The 24,022-nt window shown below is 37.7% G+C and overlaps 1 protein-coding gene across 1 annotated transcript; it reads left to right on the top strand.

Moving 5' to 3' along the window:
• The first annotated feature begins 20,553 nt into the window (after nucleotides 1-20,553).
• On the top strand, nucleotides 20,554-22,548 carry LOC117704032 (olfactory receptor 1J1). Its single transcript, XM_034495991.2, has one exon. It carries the CDS (start codon nucleotides 20,739-20,741, stop codon nucleotides 21,678-21,680), a length of 942 nt encoding a protein of 313 aa, XP_034351882.1. The 5' UTR covers nucleotides 20,554-20,738; the 3' UTR covers nucleotides 21,681-22,548.
• Nucleotides 22,549-24,022: the final 1,474 nt, after the last annotated feature.

Here is a 24,022-nt window from a genome sequence, read left to right as displayed (position 1 = left end):
GGTACCACCCAAATAGCCCCATAATATAGAGACACCACAGAGAGATGAGGAAAGTGCAGTTATTCCACAGCATTTCTCTTTGCCCCACTCATAAAACAAGCATTTGTCATGTTTCTATGCTGTCTTACACAATGGTTCAGCCTACCTATAGGGTAAAAGTTTTGAGCTCACTTCCAGGTTTGGAAACCTACCAAAGTACACTGATTTTGAGCCTTAAAACTTGCTAATCCCAGAGCACAAACTCTCCCCAATCCCTGAGCTTGAAATCCCATCATTCCCCATTTGGCTTGAAATCCTACCAATCTCCACCTGGAAAACTCCTCCCCTAATTAAGTATATGTAAGACTGGGAAGAGAAGACAGTAATAAGTGGCCCAAAGGTTACCTTCTTTGACTTATAGCTAAGAAGTTATCTGTAAGACAGAGCATGCAGAGAAGTGGCTCATCTTTGAATGGTAAAGTCTAAGTTTTTCAACAAGTATGCAATGGGCACAAATAAAAGTCACAGTTGCCAACCCAGACCCCAGAGGTTTTATCATTTTCTTTAACACAAAGAGAGAAGTGATGACTTAAGTCTGGAAGATGTAGGGCTAGAGGTTGGAGAAGGGGATACTGGAGCTTATGAACAGTATTAAACATGGTGCAAGGAAGTATTTGTGTGTGTGTGGGGGGCAAGAGCTACCTCATATAAGTGGGCAAGAAGAGAGAAAAAAGGAAAAAAAGAGCGTAATGTCAGCGCCCATACCCAGGAAGTTTATGCTTGGTGGTAAGGACTGAAATCGACTGGATTAGATGTTTTCTATCTAGGCCTTGTGAATTAGACTAATATCTAGACTCAGGTAAGTTTCCTGAGGAGTAGACAGCTGGACCTTAAAAGGTAAAACCTTATACCCCATGCTAAACTGAAAGTTTTAATAAGGAAGAGCTATCAGCTTGGGTAATATGTAGGAATGGACTGCAAAGGAGAAGCTCATCTGTGTATTGTACAAACTTGGATTTTAGAAGAGGCAAAGAGGATAAATAAATAAGTCAGAGCCCTGGCGAGGTAGATTTGGGCTGTTCTGGAACCCCTAGGGTAGGATGGTCCAAGTGAGCTGAGTAGAAAAGTATGAAAAGTGTGTTTAAGTCAGTTCAAGTAAAGGCAAAGATATTTTGTCACTGGAAGTCCAGAGGAATAGAAAAGAAAGCATGGTTGAGGTCTAGGACAGAGGAATGGTAGGTCTTTGAGAACAGGAGAGTATAGGGGTTGGGTACAACTGGGTGATGGGGAGCCACTGCTGACTTGCATTGGGTTGTTCAACTGTGAGTATGGGAGTGGTAGAGGTGAAAGATGTGAGGTGTAGAAGATTTTTTTTCTGTAAAGGTTGGAGGTAAGAGGCTTAAATCTCTTGAGGCTTTAAAGAAAGGGTGTTAATTAAATCTAGGTGATATATTTGGTGGGGTTTTGTAATTGAATAATGAGAGGGGAATTGTATTTTGCTAAAAATAATTTTGGGGTCCCCCATATTTGTAGATCCTCCTGGAATATCAATAAGGGAAAAAGTGTTTCAGATTGTGTAGTGTTGAAGAGAAGAAAAAGAGGATGAATAGTAAACCTGGGGGGCAAGCAGATAGGGAAAGAAAAGGAAATAGAGGATCCCATTTTAGCTAAGAAGTTCCATCTCAGTAAGGGAAAAAGACATGTATGTTGATACTATAAGGAAGTAGTAGTTAAAGGGGATACACTAAATATACAGATAAGTGGTGGCATTTGGTGAGTCAGGTAAGCCTGTCCCTATTCTCAGACCATAGAAAAACAAGAAGGAGAGGTGGGTCCCCCAAACTCCATCTTGATTGAAAGTAGTGGTTCTGGTGTCCAGAAGGAAGCAATAAGATTGCCTTAATGCTGTGATGGTTACTTGGGGCTCCCTGTCAGAGATTGTGGTAGTTAGACCAAAGGAACCTGGGGTCTCCTCAGTCATCCATAGCCAGACCTAGAGGGTTGGCTAGAGGGGAGTCTGGGCCTGATTCTTCATGATTCAAGGTACATGGGGACAATCAATGCCCCAGTGTCCCTCTTGATGTCACCTTGGGCATGATCAGAATGGTTTGCAAGGCTTTGGACAGACCTCGGCCCAGTGACCAGCCTGATTACATTTGAAGCAGAGATCTGGAGGTTCTCAGGCTTTGGGAGCCGGGGAAGCTGCTATGGTGAGCTGAAAGAGACTTGACTTTCTCAAGATGTGTGTGAATGTTTGTTTCTGCTGACTTCTTCCACCCTCCATATTTGGTTCCAAATTCTAGAGTTTGACTCTTTGGCCATTTCTTCCCTTCACCTGCTCTATCTCTTCTCTCCTCACCTACTTGATAAGGTTTTTCAATCTTGTTAAGCCTTCCAGGGTTCCACCATGTAGGCAACTCTGAAGTTATTAAGACACTTGCTCCTCTTATTCTGTTGAAACACTTTCTGTTTCCTTGCCTTCTCTTCCCAGGAGCTGCACTAATGTCTGTGACCCTTCGTCTCTTCTTCTGTGAACTTGGATTTTATTAAAGCCTTGCTCTGTTATTATAAACAGTTTGACCTCTGTACAGCTCAGTGTCTAAACTGACATCCGCAATTTTCAATGGTTGCAACTTCCTGCCACTGCACAAACAAATGATCTGAAAAAATTTCATACCTAAATTTGATCTTTCCTCCCTCTACTTCTTCATATCTATACACATTCAGGGTAGCTCTTACATATGGTCATCTATCATTCAAGAGTTCATCCCCTTTAACCAACAGCCTTTCCTGAAAGGATTGGGAAATTGCTCTAAATCAGGCTGTCAAAGACTGATTCAGTTTTCTATAAGTTCCTTAGCCATCTCTTCTTCTGGGCTTACTTCTGTGCCTGCTTTCTCTATAACTAAAAGGAAGATTATTGTAGTAAGTGACTAGAAACATATGAAGTTGCTCATATTTACCCTGCAAATACCACAGGACAAGTCTTGGCTGTCCTAAATGCATATCAGCTTCTTAATAACACACTGCCTGACTGCTTTGGAGAATGTTGGTTGTGTGTCCCTGCTGGGTCAAACTCACTACTATCATTTGTGGCCTCACACATTGGACTATTAGATTTTCTATTCTTGCTGTTCATTAACTGCTGTGAGCCAAATACTACTATCACCTCTTATCTCTCTGACATCCCTGTCTTTGGTATCACAGACTGTTTTAACTCTTCAGGGACATGTTTTATGGAAACACTGGACTCCTTGGATTATAGTAATTTTGCCCTTGAGCCCTGCCTTTCAAATGTTGTATCCAAATGTCACAGACTGTTTTAACTCTTCAGGGACATGTTTTATGGAAACACTGGACTCCTTGGATTATAGTAATTTTGCCCTTGAGCCCTGCCTTTCAAATGTTGTATCCAAATGTTCACAATGCCTCAGTTATCAGTGGCACTCAAGTTTATTGCTGTCTACCTTCTGGGTGGCCTGGGACATGTGCCCTGGTGTTTCTTTTTCAATAATTAGGAGTGATACAGGGTAGAGAATCCTTGCTGATTCCTAATGAAGTGCTTATATTTCTGCTGCATGACAAATGAGTGACTCAGGTCTTATCCATGTTTACAGTCCTGGGAAAAACTGCTAGTGTTGCCACTGGAGCAGCAGGATTGACAATCTCCATAACCTCTCTTTATCCAGGATCTCCAACGTGTGGCTCAGACCCTTCAGGACCAAACAGACTTTCTGGGTGCTGCCGTACTATAAAAGTTGGTGAAGATTAGATTTACTAACAGCAGAGAAAGGTGGACTTTGTCCCTTTCTCAGAGAGGAATGTTGCTTCTATATTAGCAAATCATGTAGAGTTAGATACAAGATCTGACAACTACAGATGGACCTCTAAATATTTAAGGAACAGTTCAGTGTTGATGGATCATTAACAGTCCAGTATGAAATTGTTACTGTCTTTCTTAACTCCCCTTATCCTTTTTCTAATCCTACTAGGGACACCCAGCCTCATAAACTTCTTATCTAGATTTCTTCAATAGAAGATTTCTAACAATGCTTTTAATTAAATGCTATTACAAGATTAAAAAAACCCTGTCTACAGATATAGAAGTGTGTAGCCCAACTATGCCTTGATGGTGAAGGTCAACTTTACCCCAAGGAATATGATGCCCCAAATCAGCAGGAAGTAGTCTAATGATAATGTTGCCACCTTTCCCAACCCCAAATTGATAATTAATAATAAACAGAAAAGAAGAATATAGGGTAAAAGGTCCAAGCCCACTTCTGGGTTTGAAAAGCTATACAAACCCACAAATCCCTGAACATGAAAACTAATCTCTGAGCACAAAAATCCCACCAAACACTGGGCTTAGCTTGAAATTTTAGCAATCATCACCCTGGAAAGCTCGACCATAAGAAAGCCAATATAAGTCTGTCTCCTGCTCAGTTTCCTGTTGCTTCTCACCCTAACAGAGGCAGCCACCCTCTTATGTCTCCCCCAGTAAATGTGAGGTTTGTTGTGTGGTATGACTTTGCAGAATTCCTTGGCTCTTGACTGTCAGAATACCTTTCCCTTCAGAGCTCCAACACCTCCACTGGGGAAGCCTTTAAAAACCCTCAGCATTGTAACATTTAACCGATCATTTAAACATTTCAGTTGATATTTAATGTTTGGTCAGAACTGCTAAGTAGAATCACACAATTTGATCCCACAGAATCTGTTAATCCACATCCAAGTGCTTTATGTCAGAATCTGAATATATATATATATATATATATATATATATATATATATATATATATGTAAGGAACACTTCAATGGTATTGGATCATTAGCAGTTCAGTATGGAATTGAACACTATATTTCTTAACTCCCCTTCTCCTTTTTATTATATATATGTATATATACACATATATAATAAATATTATATATAATAAAAATATATAATATATTTTTATTATATATATATATATATATATATATATAATAAAAAATAAAGTCTCTCCTTCCCAATATCCCCTCTTTCTCTACTTTTCTTTGGAAAAGTGGAGGCCTCCCATGAATATCAACAAGCCGTGACATATTAAATTATAGTAAGACTATGCACCTTCTCTCCTATTAAGGCTAGACGAGGCAAACCTGTAGGAGGAAATGATCCCAAAAGCAGGCAACAAGATAAGAGACATCATCTGTTCCTACTGTTCAGAGTCCCATAAGAAGACTTAGCTACACAACTGTAACATGTGGGCAGATGTCCTAGGTCAGTACCACTGAGGCTCCCTGGTTGCCAATTCAGTCTCTGTGAGTTCCTATGAGCCAGGTTAATTGATTCTGTAGAAGTTTTTGGCTCCTATAAACTTTCTTTCCTCTCTTCCACCTAATGTTTGACTTGGAGTCTCTGAAAATATTTCCATCAATTGCTAGATGAAGCCTGTCTAATGGCAATTGGGCTAGATACCAATCTATGAATATAGGAAAATATTATTAGAAATCATTTTAAATCCTAGGTCTCCAGGATATCTAGCCTCTGGGTCCTATCCCAGATCTGGCCCACTAGAGCCATTTTTCCACAGTTCAAATCCCTCCCAACACCACTATTTTTATTAGTATTGCCTGTTAAGCAACTTTGAAGCATTCTACTGCTTTTCTAATGACCCAAAGTCCAAATTACTTCAAGGGGAAACATGATCAGGCCTATCACAAAAATTCTCCAGTCCCTGGTAAAAATTTCTGTCTTAGTTTAAGTTATACTGCTGTGAAAAGACAGCATGATTATCACAACAATTATAAAGAAAAATACTTAATTAGTGCAGCTTTTCAGTTTCAGAGGTTTAGTCTATTATTATGGTGGGAAACATGGTAGCAAATAGGCAGAGATGGTTTTGAAGAAGAGCTAAGAGTTTTACATCCAGACTAGCAACAATAGGAGGAGAGAGACATTAGACCAGGCTAGAGCACTTGAAACTTCAAAGTCTACTCTTCTTGAGACTTCTTTCAACAAAGCCACACCTACTCAAAAAGGCCATGCCTTCTAATCATTGTCAAGTAGCACTACTCCCTAATGACAAAGGATTCAAATATATGTTTCTATGGGTGCCATTCTTAATCAAGCTATCACATATGGCAACATGGTAGGGGATTTTGCAAGGCCACACTCTTAGATTTGGAGCTACAGAAAGTTAATAGCAGCTGAGAAAGGAAGAATCAGTTTTGTCCAAGAACAAGCCCTCCCATATCTTATCTAATATCAAGTGGTTATCTTTGATCACATGTACATGCTATGTCAGTCAGTTGTATATGTATTATGATACATAATGTGTGCAACAATTATCAAATATGAAGAGCTCATGAATTTGACAGTTAACCAGGTAGGAGCCATGAGAGGAATTGAAACGAAGTAAAAGGAGATGGAAATGATATACAGTAATCATATATAAAATCATATATAATCATATATAAAATCATATATAATCATATATATAAAATTCTCAAAAAAGAATTTAATTTTTAGGAAATTAAGTATGTAGGCCCAGATGTCCCAAGCCAGAAGTGGATTCTCCCTGAAGCTCCGTTGTTTGGCCATGGCTGTTTCATTCATCATCAGGCCTGAAAAACAAGGAACAACCAAGTTTGATACCTTTCTCTCAATTCGCTTGCTGGAACCTGGGACATGCACAGGCTGCCCTAAGACAGCTGTGGGCTCTCCTTGGAAGTCAGCTGTCTGGCCACCATTCTGCTGGTCTCTATCAGGCTTACCAAACAAGGAACATCTAGGCCTGCTACACCAAGAACAGCCATTCCAAGGCTGCCCACAGGAGGCTTGCTTCAAAAAGAACATTCAGAGTAGACCTACCTTCTTCATACCTGCTCTACAAGAAACATCCAGAGACAACCAGATGGCTAAAGGCCTGAGTAAGAACACAAATAAAAACCATGCAATGTGGCACTTTTAGAGAAAAGCTATCCCAATTCATTAAGCCTTGAATATCTTAACACAGCTAAGAGAAGCACAAGAAAATGATTCAAATCCAACTTTATAAGGATGATAGATGCCTTTGAAGAAAAAAAAAACCTGAATAAATCCCTCAAAGAAATACAGGAAAATATAATCAAATAGTAGAGGCATTTAAAGAGAAAACTAATTAATCCCTTAGAGAAAGACAAGAAAATAGAATTAAACAGGTGAAATAAATGAATAAAACTGTTCAAGACTTGAGAATGGAAATAGAAACAATAACAAAACACAATCTGAGGGCATCCTGAGGATAGAAAACATAGGAAAGAGCACAGTAACAATAGATGCAAGTATCACCATCAGAATATGAGAGATAAAAAAGAGCATCTCAGGAGTAGAGATATGAAAGATAAAACTCATACATTAGTCAAAGAAAATGGTAAATAAAAAAAGTTCCTGAATAAAACATCCAGGAGATCAGGGATACCATAAAATGACCCAAACTAAGAATAATAGGAAGAGGTGAAGACTCACAGCTTAAATGACTGAAAAATATTTTCAACAAAATTATAGAAGAAAATTTCACTAACCTAAAAAAGAGATATAAATATATAAGAATAAATACATAAATATTTAATAAATATATAAATATAAATATATAAATATATAAATATATAAGAAGCATACAGAACACCAATTAGATTGTACCAGAAAAGAACGTCCTTCTGTGTCATAATCATAACACAAAATCTACAGAACAAAGATTATTAAGAGCTGCAAGGAACAAAGGCAGACCTATCAGAATTATACCTGACTCGTCAACAGAGACTGTAAAGCTAGAAAAGCCTGGATAGATTATGTCTTATAGCCTTTAAGAAACCACAGATCCAACCTAACCTACTGTACTCAGCAAAACTCTTAATCTCTATGAATGGAGAAAACAAGATATTGCAAGACAATACTAAACTTGACAATATCTATAAAAAAAAAAATCTAGCATGACAGAACACTTGGAAGAAAACTCCAAAACAAGAAGGTTACCTACATATAAGAAAACACAGGAAATAAATGATTCCACACAAGTGAAAAAATGAGGGGAGAGATAGTGTGTACACACACACACACACACACACACACACACACACACACACCCTAACAGGACTGAATTACTTAGGGTTTTATTGCTGTGAACAGACACAGTGACCAAGGCAACTCTTTTTTTTTCAATTTTTTTATTGGATATTTTATTTACATTTCAGATGTTATCTCCTTACCCCATTTCCCCACACTCTGCCACCCAGAAACCCCTCTATCCCATCCCCTCTCCTCCTGCTTCTATAAGGATGTGCCCCCACCTACTCCCCACCACCCCCACCTCCCCACTCTCGAATTCTCCCACACTTGGCATCCAGCCTTCATAAGACCAAGGATCTTTTTTTCCCACCTATGCTCCACAAGGCCATCCTCACCTACATATACAGCTGGAGTCATGGGTCCCTCCCTTTGTGCTCCCAGGCTGGTGGTTTAGTCCCTGGGAGCTCTGGAGTATTGTTGCTCTCCTCATGGAGACTCAAATCTTTTCAGCTCCTTCAATCTTCTCTCTAACTCCTCCATTGGGAACCCCTTGAACAGTTCAATGGTTATCTGTGAGCATCCTCTGAATATGTCAGACTCTGGAAGACCTCTAAGGAGACAGCTATGCCCCTTCCACCCCTCACTTGGTCCTTGTGGCTGGGGCAGATACCTAGCTGGTCTGCTCCCATGAAGACACCATATACTGAGACATCCTAGAGGAGCCACTGCACTCAGAGCAGTGGACACCATACCCTGAGACATTCTAGAGGAGCTGCTAAGCTCAGAGCAGCAGACACCTAGCTGGTTTGCTACTGTGGAGACACCATATCCTGAGACATCCTAGAGGAGCCACTGCACTCAGAGCAACTAGAACAAAGGATCACAGGATAACAGAGACATCTGGACTCTGAGGAGTTCTGACACAAGCAAGATAACTGGAAAGACAGGCTCAAGCCAGAGACAGTGAGTGCAGGTAGCACTAAAGTTAACCAGATGGCAAGAGGAAAGAGCAAGAATGTAAGCAACAGCAAGCAAAGTTACTTGGCATCATCAGAACCCAGTTCTCCCACCATAGAAAACCCTGGACACTTCATCACACCGGAAAAGCAGAATTCAGAATTAAAATCACTTCTCATGATGATGATAGAGGACTTTAAGAAGGATATAAATAACTCCCTTAAAGAAGTACAGGAGAACACAGGTAAACTGGTAGAATCCCTTAAAGAGGAAACACAAAAATCCCTTAAAGAATTGCAAGAAAACACAATCAAACAGGTGGAGGAATTAAACACAACCATCCAGGATCTAAAAAAGGAAGTAGAAACAATAAAGAAATCTCAAAGGGAGACTACACTGGAGATAGAAAACCTAGGAAAGAGATCAGGAGTCATAGATGCAAGCATCACCAACAGAATACAAGAGATAGAAGAGAGAAATTCATGTGCAGAAGATACCATGGAAAACATTGACACAACTGTAAAAGAAAATGGAAAAGGCAAATAGAGTTATTTGATTGTCTGGAGTCTAATTTCTTGAGTTCTTTGTAAATATTGGATATTAGCCCTCTATTGGATGTGGGATTGTTAAAGATCTTTTCCCAGTCTGTTGGTTGCCATTTTGGTCCTATTGACAGTATCCTTTCCCTTACAGAAGCTTTGCAATTTTATAATGTCCCATTTGTCAATTCTTGATCTTAGAGCATAAGTCATTGGTGTTCTGTTCAGGAACTTTTCTCCTGTGCCCAAGTATTCAAGGTTCTTCCCCACCTTCTCTTCTATTAGTTTCAGTGTACCTGGTTTTATGTGGAGGTTCTTTATCCACATGGACTTGAGCTTTGTACAAGGACATAAGAATGGATCAATTTGCATTCTTCTACATGTTGTCCTCTAGTTGAACCAGCACCATTTGTTGAAAATGCTGTCCTTTTCCCACTGGATGTTTTTATTTCCTTTGTCAAAGATCAAGTGACCATGGGTGTGTGGGTTCATTTCTGGATCTTCAATTCTATTCCAGTGATCTTTCTGCCTGTCTCTGTTCCAATACCATGCAGTGTTATCTCTATCACTGTGTAGTACAGTTTGAGGTCAAAGATGGTGATTCCTCCAGAAGTTCTTTTATTGTTGAGAATAGTTCTCACTATCCTGGATTTTTGTTATTCCAAATGAATTAGCAAATTGCTCTTTCTATCTCTATGAATAATTGATTTGGAATTTTGATGGGGATTGCATTGAATCTATAGATTGCTTTTGGCAAGATGGCCATTTTTACTAAGTTAATCCTGCCAATCCAGGAGCATGGGAGATCTTTCCATCTTCTGAGATCTTCTTCTATTTCTTTCTTCAGAGACTTAAAGTTCTTGTCATACAGATCTTTCATTTGCTTGGTTAGATTCACTCCAATATATTTTATATTATTTGTGACTATTGTGAAAGTTGTCATTTCCCTAATTTCTTTCTCAGCCTGTTCATCCTTTGAGTATAGGATGGCTACTGATTTGTTTGAGTTGATTTTATATCCAGCCACTTTGCTGAAGTTGTTTATCAGGTTTAGGAGTTCTCTGGTGGAAGTTTTTGAGTCACTTAAGTATACTATCATATCATCTGCAAATAGTGAAATTTTGACTTCTTCCTTTCCTATTTGTATCCCTAGGACTTCCATTACTATATTCAATAGGTAAGGTGAGAGTGTGCAGCCTTGTTTAGTCCCTGATCTTAGTGGGATTGCTTCAAGTTTCTCTCCATTTAGTTTGCTGTTGGCTACTGGCTTGCTGTATATTGCTTTTACTATGTTTAGGTATGGGCCTTGAATTTCTGATCTTTCCAAGACTTTTTTATTTTATTTTATTTTTATTTTTTGGTTTTTCGAGACAGGGTTTCTCTGTGTAAGCCTGGCTGACCTGGAACTCACTCTGTAGACCAGGCTGGCCTCGAACTCAGAAATCCACCTGCCTCTGCCTCCCAAGTGCTGGGATTAAAGGTGCTCGCCACCACCGCCTGGCTCCAAGACTTTTAACATGAAGGGATGTTGAATTTTGTCAAATGCTTTCTCAGCATCTAGTGAGATGATCATGTAGTTTTGTTTCTTTGAGTTTGTTTATACAGTGGATTATATTGATTGATTTCTGAATATTGAACCATCCCTGAATTCCTGGAGTAAAGGCTACTTGATCATGGTGGATGATTGTTTTGATTTGTTCTTGGATTCAGTTTGAAAAAATTTTATTGAGTATTTTTGCATTGATATTCATAAGGAAGATTGGTCTGAAGTTCTCTTTGTTGGGTCTTTGTGAGGTTTAGGTTTAAGCGTGATTGTAGTTTTGTAGAATGAATTGAGTAGTACTCCTTGTGTTTCTATTTTGTGGAATTGTTTGAAAAGAATTAAGTCTATTGATGTTAAGAGATATTAAATAAAAATAATTGTTGCTTCCTACCAAGGCAACTCTTATGAAGACAACATTTAATTTGGGCTGGCTTACAGGTTCAGAGGTTCAGTATTAGGTCTTCCTTGAAGGAGTGACAGAATTCTGCACTAAAACCATATGGTCCTGGGCTTTTTTTGGTGAGGAGACTGTTAATGACTGCTGCTATTTCTTTAGGTGTTGTGTGACTTTTTAGTTGGTTTATTTTCTTCTGATTTAACTTTGGTACCTGGTATCTGCCTAGAAAATTGTCCATCTCATCCAGATTATTCAGTTTTGTTGAGTATAGGCCTTTGTAGTAGGATCTGATGATTTTTAAAACTTTTTCAGTTTCTGTTGTTATGTCTTTCTTTTCAGTTCTGATTTTATTAACTTGGATACTGTCTCTGTGCCTTCTGGTTAGTCTGGCTAAGGGTTTATATATCTTGTTGATTTTTTCAAAAAACCAGCTCCTGCTTTTGTTGATATTTTGTATAGTTCTTTCTATTTCTACATGGTTGATTTCAGCCTTGAGATTGATTATTTGCTCCCATCTAATCCTTTTGGGTATATTTGCTTCTTTTTGTTCTAGAGCTTTCAAGTATGCTGTCAAGTTGTTAGTGTATGCTCTCTCCAGTTTCTTTTTGTAGGCACTTAGAGCTATGAGTGTTCCTCTTAGCACTGCTTTCATGGAGTCCCACAAGTTTTGGTATGATGTGTCCTCATTTTCATTGCATTCTAAAAAGTCTTTAATTTCTTTATTTCTTCCTTGACCAAGTCATCATTGAGTAGAACATCGTTCAGTTTCCATGTGTATGTGGGCCTTCCATTGTTTTTGTCATTATTCAAGACCATCCTTAGTCCATGGTGATCTGATAGAATGCAAGGGATTTTTTCAATCTTTTTGTATCTGTTGAAGCCTGTTTTGTGATCAATTATATGAAGAAGTTCCCATAAGAAAAAGATATATTCTTTTGTTTTAGAATGAAATGTTCTATTGATATCTGTTAAATCCATTTGCTTCCTAACTTCTGTTAATTTCATTGTTTCTCTGTTTAGTTTCTGTTTCATTTAGATCTGTCCATTGCTGAGAGTGGGTGTTGAAACCCCACCAGTATTATTGTGTGAGGTGAAATGTGTCCTTTTAGCTTAATAAAGTTTCTTTTATGTAGATGTGTGTTTTTGCATTTGGGCATAGATGTTCAGAATTGAGAGTTCATCTTGGTACATTTTTCCTTTCATAAGTCTGATGTGTCCTTCGTTATCTTTTTTTTTTTTTTAGTACTTTTGGTTGAAAGTCGATTTTATTTGATATTAGGATGGCTACTCTAGCTTGTTTCCTGGGACCATTTGCTTTAAAAAATTTGTTTTCCATTCTTTTACTCTGAGTTAGTATCTGTCTTTATCATTGAGGTGTGTTTCCTGTATGCAGCAAAATTCTTGGTCCTCTTGATATATCCAGTCTGATAGTCTACATCTTTTTACTGGAGAATTGAGTCTATTGATGTTAAGAGATATTAAGTAAAAATAATTGTTGCTTCCTACCAAGGCAACTCTTATGAAGACAACATTTAATTTGGGCTGGCTTACAGGTTCAGAGGTTCAGTCTACTGAACTTGTAGCAGGAGGACCTGAGAACTCTACATCTTCATTTAAAGGCCACTAGGAGAAGACTGACTTCCAGGTAGCTAGGATGAGGGTCTTAAATTTCATGTCTACAGTTACACACTTCCTCCAACAAAGCCACACCTACTCCAACAAGGCTACACCTTCAAATAGTGCCACTTCAAAAGCAAAGCATATTTAAATCATCACAACCACCATCTCAACAACAGGAATTAATAATCATTGGTCATTAATATTTCTCAACATCAATGAATTCAATTCACCAGTAAAAAGACATAGGCTAACAGGATAAATGCAAAAATAGGATCTATCATTATGTTACATAAAAAACAAAAACAAACAAACAAAGAGCCAAACACATATCTCAGCAATAAAGATAAATATTACCTCATAGAGAAGAGCTGGACAAAAGGTTTTCAAGGAAACAAACTTCAAAAGCAATCTGGAGTAGCCATTATAATATATAATAAAATTGATTTTCAACCAAAATTAATCAAAGCAGAAGGGGAGGGATGGTTATATTTATCAAAGAAATAATCAACCAAATTTTCATCTCAATTCTACCATAGATTGAAGCTGGACTTCAAAATCAAAAGAAACAACAGAAAGCCAACATACTCATGCAAACAGGGTGTCTGTTGGAGCAACACTAGCCAAGATTCCTAGCAATGTGGGATGTGGATCCTGAAGTGACTACTTCCTGTGACCAGACAGGACACCCAGTAGAGAGATAAGGACAACTACCTTCTCACAAAACCTTTGGCCCAAATATGTTCTACTTACAAGATATGCAGGGATTAAGACAGGGGAGAGACAGAGGGAATGGCCAGACAATGACCAACCCAAATTGACACCCAAACCATGTGCTGGAAACAATCTCTGACATTATTAATGATACTGTGTTATGCTTGCAGACAGGAGCCTATCATAACTGTCCTCTGACAGTTCTACCCAGGCTTTACCCAGCAGCCTATGGAAGCAGATGTAGAGACCTACACTTGGCCAAACATTAGATGGACCTCTGGATGTCTTGAGGTAAAGATTAGAGAAGTACTGAGGAGACCCAAAGAGGACAAGGACACCACAGGAAGTCCAAAAAAAAAATCAACCAACTAAAGAGCATACATGGGCTGGATCTACACCCCTTGCACAATATGTAGCAGATGTGCAGCTTGGTCTTCATGTGGGCTTCCAGCAACTGGAATGGGGCATGTCATTGACCCTGTTGCCTGCTTGTGGATCCTTTTTCCCTAACTTGGCCATTTTGTTTGGCCTCAGTGGGAGATGATGTGCCTATCCTAGTGACTTGATTTACTAAGGGGGGGGGGTGAAACTCAGGTCATCTTCCTTCTCAGAGGAGAAGAGAAGGCTGAAATGAGGGGAGGATCTGCATGATGGAGGACCAGGATGGGGGTTAGCAATCAGGATATAAAGTGAATGAATGAATGAATGAATGAGTAAATAAATAAATGATGTAAAGAACTAAGCTGAGAATTCTCAACAGTAGAACTTGGAATGACAAAGAAACACTTAAAGAAATATTCAACATTCTTTAGACATCAGGGAAATGTAATTCAAAACCACTCTGAGATTCTATCTTACACCCATGAGAATGGCTAAGATTAAAACCTCAAGTGACAGCATGTGCTAACAAGTATGTGGAGCAAGGTGAACACTTCTCCATGGTTGGTGGGAGTGCAAATTTGTACAACCACTTTGGAATCAGTTTGGCAGTTTCTCAGACAATGGGGAATAGTTCTACCCTGAGACCCAGCTATAACACTTCTGAGAATATACCCAAAACATTCCTCACTTTATCACAGGGATACTTACTCAACTATGTTCATAGCATCTTTATTCATAATGGCAAAAATAGATGTCTCTCAACTGAAGAATGTATAAAGGAAAATGTGGCACACATACAAAATGGATTACTACTAAGTTACTAAAAAATAAAGACATCATGCATTTTGCAGGCAACTCAATGAAACATCCTCAGTGAGGTAACACAGACCCAGACCGACACATATTATATGTACAACCTTATAATTGGACATTAGCCATAAAGTTCAGGATAACCATAATACAACTCATAAACCCAAAGAAACTGAGTAATAATGAGGTCTCATGGGAGGATGTGTGAATGGCAATCAGAAAGAAAAATAAAATATCCTAATATGTGGATGAAGAGAGGGAACTGGATGGTCGAATGGGTAAGGAAGGGTGTGAGGCTAGCAATCAGACATAGCAGGAGGGAGTCATGGGAGGGCTGAGAGTGAAAATGGATGTTGGTGGGGAGGCATCTCTGGGAACATCTGGAGACCTGGGATGAGAGATGCTATGTGGTATCTATGTGGGTGACCCTAGCTGAGATTCCTTCCAGCATGGGATATAGAGACTGAAGTGGCCATGTTCTGTAGCCAGGTAGGACTTAGACTGGAAGGAGGGGAATATCAACCCATACAAAATCTTCAAATTTGTCTTTCCTGTAAGATGTGCATGAATAAAGATGGAACATGGTCTCAGGGAATATCGAACCAATGTCTGGACCAACTTCGAGACCCATACCATGAGCAAGAGCCAACACCTGACACTATTAATGATACTGTGCTATGCTTGCAGAGATGAATCTAGCATAACTTTTTACTGAGAGAGTTTATCCAATGCCAGATGGAAACAGATGGAAAGACCCATAGCCAAACATCAGGAAGAACTAGGGGAATCCTTTGGAAGAGCCAGCCAGAGTAGTCAAGGACACTACACGAGCAACTACAGAATCAACCTACCTGGGCCCATGGAGCCTCATAGGGACTGAACCACCAACAAAAGAGACTTCAGGGGCTGGACCTAAGCCCCATTCATTTGTAGCAAATGTGTAGCTTGATCTTCATGTGGGTTCCCTAACAATTGGAGCTGGGGCTGTCTCTGACTCTGTTATATGCCATTGGATCCCCTTCCCCTAACTGGTCTGCTTGGCTGGGCCTCAATGGGCCAGCAGGTGCTTAATCCTGTCCAGGGTTCAGTAGTACCCAAATGGGGCTTCCCCTTTTCTGAGAAAATGTGAACGGGGTAATGTAGAAAGGGATTAGAAAGGGTGGGGCTGGGAGAAAAGGAGGGAGAGAAGCTGCAATTGGGATGATTTATGAATAAAAATAAAAATTATGGAGAAAAATTAAGCATGTAGTCTTCAATATGCATATTTATGTATTAATTCCTGAGAATTAAATCTATGCATCATTAAAATATGTTAACAATTGAAGGTAAAAAAGAGAGAAAACTATTTACATTTATTCAAATGTTTCTCTAGTAAGAAAAATTCTGTTTTTTGGCAAGTGTTTGTGATCCCTTATAGACTAGTAGCAGTTCTCCTCCCAGTTCCAGATTAAACGTAGGAAGAATGATCTCATGTGCTCTAGAGCCCATGGTTAAAGGGGAGTTACTGTGTTATAACGGTATCTACCCTTTCACTCTGAAGTTGATGTGTCTGGATTTGAAAACTCACTTGAGAGTTTTTTGAACCATTCTCAAGCTCAGTAAAATCTTGACAAATATCCACCTCAAGAATTGTTATGATGGATATGTGTAAATAAACAAATGGATAAAAAATTATTGACTAAATTAATCTGAAAATGATTAGATACATATCTATATTCCCAAAGAAACTGGTTATCTTTGTATCTAGCAAATGTTCATGTCCACAGGGAATACTAAGAAGAACACAGTGATTGCTCCCAAATTGTTTCTCACCAGAAACTGTGTCAGTGCTCTCCTGGGTTCACAAACCAACTGTAAAAGAGAAATCCTTCTGTTACTGCCTTGGAGCTGGTGAAAAGAGAGTGTGCCTCTTCCTCATGTTAGACATGATATTATGACTTCTCTGTCCACTCTGGCTCTAAGTCTTTTGAAGAACATAAATAACAAATTCGTGGAATTGGCAACATTTGATTATCTGTCACTGAGCTTGGTAAGGGCAGTATTTGGATGTTCTACCAAAGAACATTACAATGTGTGTGTGTGTGTGTGTGTGTGTGTGTGTGTGTGTGTGTGTGTGTTATCTGTAACTAGTCATACAGACCTGTGGAAGAAGTTGGGGTTAAAAAGATAGATCATAATCTATCTTTTTAGCTCATAATCATCTGTAATTCCAGTTAAATTTAAATTTAAAATATATGTTGTTGTGTTAATGATTGGTTATAAAATCTTGTGCATGATTAATATAATCAAACAAGAAAAATTTTCTGACTCTCAAGTAACTTCAGTAAACATGATTCTTTGAAGTTTATATTTTCTGTCATAACATTTTTACCATTTTCCACTTGTTCTTAAATATTTCATCTACATCCCAGTTGTAAGAACATCAATAATTAATAATCTGGATTTTTGCATAATTAAAACATACCAACATATAGTGACTTACATTTACCACAACTTTTCACATATTTACTTTGGTGACTACATATTACTTCCAGTGAATTTATATTGTCTTTAAACTTATTGATGGAAACTAGGTAGCCCATTACGAAAACTTGTCATGAGGCTGTAGGGGTGGTTCTGAAGTTAAAAGCTCTTATTGACTTTCCAGATGACTTGAGTTTGGTTCCCAGGACCAACATGAGGTGGCTCACAACTATCTATAACTCAAGCTACAAAGAACCAAACACCCTCTTCTGATTCTCATAGACACTGTGATCATGTGACACACATACAAATAGATGTACACATACGAATAAAAGTTAATAAAAATGTTTTTTTTGATTGACTGGAATATTATCTCCTTTAGTCTGGATACCAGGAAATTTCAGCTCTCAGTCATCAAAATTTATAAGTCAAGTAGTGGACATCTTAAACTCTATGATTACCTCAAATGCATCAATACAATGCCCTTATTTAAAAGGAGTTTCTATTCTTAATCAGTGTATGCTGTTCTAGAAGTGATCAAGTATAATGCTTGGCAGCATGGATTTTTTTTAATTAGACAAGTTTTGGATTAAATGATTTTCAGTCTTTTCCATGGTATATGGGTTTATGTAAATGACTTGTACTCTTTCAGCCTTATTTGTCAATTGGTTAAGCTAAAATTTGTATATTTTAAAATTATACATATATATATATATATATATATATATATATATATATATATATATATATAGACTGTATGTATATCTATGTATCATGTGCCTAAAGAAGTTAAACAATGAGGTTGGATCCCATGAAACTAGGGTTACAGACAGCTGTGAACATTTATGTTGCTTCTGGGATTCAAACCCAGGTCCTCTGGAAGGGCAGCCCCAGTGATCCTATTCTATGAGCTATCTCTCTGGTTCTCACATATTTTTGTAGTCATGTTAAGCTATGATGGAGACTATACATCATACAAGCTGGTCTATATATACTAAGTAAACAGATTATACGATTAATGAGTAAGGTTGCTAACCCAATTTATTAGTATTAATATCATCATCAAGGCAACAGTCTTGAAATCAGATTTGTGGCTGAATCTTAAATTCTTTGAACATTTACTGAAGTTCTTTAGTATTTTCAGGTGGCAATTATGATCATACTTGTGGATGTGTTTGCTGGAGGCTTTTGATGAAAGAATATAAACAGTCCTGGAATTGAATCACAGGTTCACTACAGTCTATTGCTGTAATATAATGCAAGAAAAAGTACCAGTGTTCTTTCTGAAACAAGTGAATAGGACTTTAATAGAAATTATTGTAAATTATGTGTTTGTTATACTTTTATCATCAGTGCAACTGTTTTACAGCTCAGTTCTGTGGCAATCATCTGAGCCAAACTAAGATGGCAAATTTGTCCTGTCTGTAGCCTCTGCTTTCTTTCTGCCTGTAACCTCTTCCTTCCTCTCCACTCTGCATACATTGGGAAACGCAGTTCCATTTTCTTTCATTCGTGGTGCCCTCCACCACTTTCATCTATTCCATCTCAGAAACAATGTGGTTATAAGCCTGCTTCTCTCTAAGGAATATTTGCTCTAACCTTAATCTTCACTTGGAACTTTAAAATCTTTTTATGTTGCTAAAATAATTTTGCATAAAAACATCCTACTGGATGTGGTGTTTGGGATTGGGATATGGAAGTCTCAAGGCTGTAGTGGAAACTACAGAACACAGGGCATGATTTTGCATGTTTCTTTGAGGGTAAAAATGGACTCCTCTGAAGAATTGAAAGAAACAGAAAGAATGCCCCATTACTCATTTTTTATAATTAGTTAAGATTCTGCAGTAAGATTTGAGCCCTAGATCTGAGAATCTGTGCAGAACAGTGTTTAGCCGTTAGGACAAAGTAACAGACTATGTCACTCACATGTTTCTGGCAGACTAAATGGGAGTGTTTCACATACTCTGAATCTGCTTCCAAATGACATATAGACCCTGTTGGTTACTTACTGACATCATTGGACTTATCCTTTGACATGAATTTTCTCTGAGTGAACTATGTTGGTTCATAAATATACTCTTCCTTTCATTTGGTCATAGCAGAGGAAACCAGGCTACTTTTCTCTAGACCTCTGAAATTTTGCTTCTCTATTTAATCTTTTAACCCATCTGTGAATTTTGTATGATGTGAGGTAAAAAAAAAATACTGTCTGTATGCTATATGGATAGAAAACTGTCTCAGAACCACTTATAGAGAAGTCCATTCTTTATTTACACACTGATCTATAAGACAATTTTTATCCATTACAAATTCTTTATTAAAAGCCTGTTTTGGCTTAGGCTCCCTCTTCCCCTCCACTGCTTTTTTGGTTTACCTTTGTAACTACCTTTGTTTCTTATAATAACTGTGGTATAATAATATTCTCTTATACACTATCATAAACCCTTTTCTTCTTTAAAGGTATAGATTTTTATATTTACATATGTTAGAAAATAAATCTTGGTTATTTTTGAGATACTAAAGTATTAAAATTTGTTTTAAAATTTTCTTTTGGATTTTTTCATTGTGGTTCTTTGCAATTGGAAAAGATACTTTTAGGAAAGTCAAGCCTAACTGCTGAACTAGGTATGATATAAGCATTTTACTGAAGCTACGCTAGTGATTTTACTTGGATGTGACAGCTGTCTCATCAAGCAGTTTATTGGTATTATGTATGCATTAATTGTGTTTTCTGTTTAGACCACAGTTAGTAACCAATTAATTACTAACTATAAGCATAGAAACACAGGACTTACAGAAGTAAGAAAACCATTATAAGCAGAATTATAAAGGGTAATTAGATTTTCGACACCAAGTAATTGTTGTGCTTCAGAGCAAACTTAGAGTCAAAACTCATTGGTTCACAACTCCTCTTCTCTTTGTTGTACTTCATTGGCTATAAGACTATTTTTCTTTAACCATATCTTTTTTATAGGTAACAGTGTATATATAGGTCATCTATTTACAAGTATTGAATGTGTTAGTGCACACATAATGCTAGAATCATATATAAGGAAAACATTTAGTAAATGTTGGCTGTAACTATTTTGTTTACAGAGACTGAGATCAGACTGAGAAAGAACGTGGCTTTATAGCTAAATCTATATTTTTATCCCCCACAATATTTGCAGCAAGACATATGGAAAATATAAAAGAAAAACACGTAAAGGAAGATATTCCCTAGGTCTAATAAACATCTTTATCATCATATGTCACAATCATTTATTTCTTCAGCCTTCCCAAGCAGTAGGTGTAGCCAGCTGCTACACAAGCATGAGGCTCAAGAACCATAGCAGTGTATCTGAATTGCTTCTTCTGGGGCTTCCCATCAGACCAGAGCAGGAGAGCATCTTCTTTTTCCTGTTCCTGACAATGTACCTTACTACAGTACTGGGGAACCTGCTCATCATCCTGCTCATCAGGCTGGACTCTCGCCTTCACACCCCCATGTACTTCTTCCTCAGCCACTTGGCCTTCACTGACATTTCCTTTTCATCTGTCACTGTCCCGAAGATGTTAACAAAAGTAAAGAACCAGCACATACTCATTACCTATGAGGAGTGTGTTTCACAGACATATTTCTTTATATTCTTTGCTGACTTGGACAGTTTTCTTATCACTTCAATGGCCTATGACAGGTACATAGCCATCTGTCACCCACTCCATTACACCACCCTCATGAGTCAGAGCCGTTGCACCATGCTAGTAGCTGTGTCCTGGGTCATAGCTTCTGCTTGTGCTCTTTTGCACACTCTCCTCCTAGATCAGCTTTCCTTCTGTGCTGACCACACTGTCCCACACTTCTTCTGTGACCTGGGTGCCCTGCTCAAGTTGTCCTGTTCTGACACATCACTCAACCAATTGGTAATCTTCACAGCAGGTTTGGCCGCCATTATGCTTCCATTTCTATGCATCATCATCTCTTATGGCCATATTGGTTTCACCATCCTCCAGGTTCCTACAACCAAGGGTATCTGCAAGGCCTTGTCCACTTGTGGGTCCCATCTCTCAGTGGTGGCTCTCTATTATGGGTCAATTATTGGTCTCTATTTTCTTCCCCCATCCAACAGTACAATCAGCAATAACATAGTTGCTTCAGTGATGTACACAGTGGTCACTCCCATGCTGAACCCTTTCATTTACAGCCTGAGAAATAAAGACATGAAAGGGGCTTTAAGAAAACTCTTGAGTAAGAAGACAGAGTTTTCCAACTGATGATTATTTTGCTTCCATACTATGTTTTGTCCTCAGTAACATAAATTCAGATTATTAAAAATATATCTCATTAGTTTTTCTTCTACTGCCCTCACTCAAAATGTTTTTCTGACATTATTTCTGTACCTGTGAGAATACCAAAACAGGTATTTTATGATTTTGTTATATTAGTTTATTGGATGTTGGAACTGGGAAGTATTAGGGCTGGTATCATTAAATGGGAGCTGTTGTGATTAGTTCTTCCTCCAATTTTAAATTTATTATAAAATGTGCCTAGATTTTCTATGATTACTTGAAAATTTCTACTTTTATGTATTTAAGCACCCAGATACCTAAGAACTTTGATTTTTTTTTACAATTCTCCAAGAATTTTAATTCCAATTGCCTAATAATCAGTGTACAGCTTTCTTTTCCTTGGGAATACAGTCAACACTTCACATGCGTATGAAGATATTTTGCGTCAAATGCCACCACAGTTGTCTGGTGTTTTGTCTAACAATTTAATATGCAATAAAATCATCAAATTTCATCTAGACAACAACATTTAATGGTTGTTTAGGAAAGCTTGAGTTCAGAGATGTAACAAACACCTCACGACCATAAAGTTAGTAAAAAGAAGGCTTGAACTTTCGTATTCCAAAGCAATTCTTTGGAGCAAGGTCTATAACAGTTATATGGAATTCTATACAAGTCCAAGAAGGAATTATTAACATATTCTGGTAGAACAGGATAAAAAAATATTCTCAGCAATGTGTATTTTACTTGCACCTTAAATAGGAAATTTTCAGACATACTAATTTTCATTTTCTGGTGCTGATCAGAATGGAGCATCATAAGACAGGATTGACCTATATACCAATATGACTAAAGATTGTAACATTCAAATTGAAGAATTGATGGTAAATGCCAAGTTATTCATCATCTGAGTCTTGACTATCTCAATCTAATGTACAAGTAAAAATACTTGAACATTGAAGAAAAAACAGTCTTGTGATTTCTCTAGATAAAGCTGTGCTATAAGCCCCAACTCCTCCCAACAGGGAAGGAGGTGACTTCCTCCTTATGCCCAGCTAAATAACAGAGGCCTCAAAAGAAACACTTAAACAGCTTGATATGTTTCTTTTATAAAAGAGCAATGGCCAAAAAGAGATGGTAAGAGGGCGGTACAGGGTATGATGGAGTCGTGTTCAAGCATAACTTTTACTTTAAAATGAGAGTAATAAAATTTTAAAGTATGCTTGAAGAGCACAAGGAGGTTATAAGTAAGGATGCCAAGAGAACATGAATGCTTGTCCACAAAGACTGTTGGGAAGCTCAATGAGGTTCCAGGAAAAAGCATGAGGTGGTAACATGAAATCTAGTACTGAAATTGGGAGCTCTTGAGGGAAATAGTAAGAAAAACTGTCTGGGCCATATCATAGGGCTATGAAGAGGCATTCTAGGAGGCTGAATATCCCTGATCAAGAAGTAGTGCAGGGAAGGCAACCATTTGTTAATGTTTATTCTCATTTGGGTTTAAGTGGCATTGGGGACTGAATCTAGGGTCTTAGATATGGTGGCAAATACTCTACTGGAGTTACACCCACAGCTTTTCTTAACCAGATTAACCACCAATCATTCTTAAGAAGTAAAAGTTCTCTTTAATGCAGTAGCTATCAAAGAAGCATTGTTTTACTTGCTTTTTGACTTCTTTCTCCTTGATGTGCTCCATGCCATGAAACTGGACTCCCAACTAAAGTCAAACCTTAGAAAAGTGAGGGAATTAGAAGTAATCTGTTATCATTTTACAATTTCTTTCTCTATTTCAAGTCTTGCATTTAGAGAGGGAGAGCCAATGAGAAGAAAGAAAATCTCTAGGCTAGTCATTGTGGTAAAAATGACTTCTTTTTTTTAATTTTTAAAAGTCACACAAGAATTAGAGGAGTTTATTATATATTAATTACATATTTATATTCATAGTACATATTATTAAATATATATTTATGCACAAATACATTTTATTCAGCATAAGAGGAAATTTCTCAAACAAGTAAAATTTACATTATCTTTTAAAATTAAGTCTTTTTCCTCTTCTCTGCTAGAGATTCTACCTCTGATTCTTATATGAGCTAGGCAATAATCCATGAATGAGTTACATCCCCAAATAAGCAAAGCTTGAAAAAAAACAGCACAAAGAAATCTTATTCTCCTGAGTAATACATAGTCAACACTCTAGGTATTAATTGTTATAGATTATTCTTATTAAATATATTTACTTCTTACACTTCACTTTTTAACTTTCATATTACAAGAAGATTGAATTAGCATATCTTTCAAAATTGTACAGAATTGTCTTTTTGCAA

This window comes from Arvicanthis niloticus, chromosome 2 (genome assembly GCF_011762505.2).
Source record: "Arvicanthis niloticus isolate mArvNil1 chromosome 2, mArvNil1.pat.X, whole genome shotgun sequence".
Taxonomy (NCBI): domain Eukaryota; kingdom Metazoa; phylum Chordata; class Mammalia; order Rodentia; family Muridae; genus Arvicanthis; species Arvicanthis niloticus.
Note: the sequence above shows the minus strand (reverse complement) of the source record. Positions and strands in the feature narration are given on the sequence as shown.

What these genes read in the sequence shown, in the direction of transcription:
- LOC117704032 (XM_034495991.2), top strand. Translation starts at nt 20,739, where the DNA reads ATGAGGCTCAAGAACCATAGCAGTGTATCTGAATTGCTTCTTCTGGGG.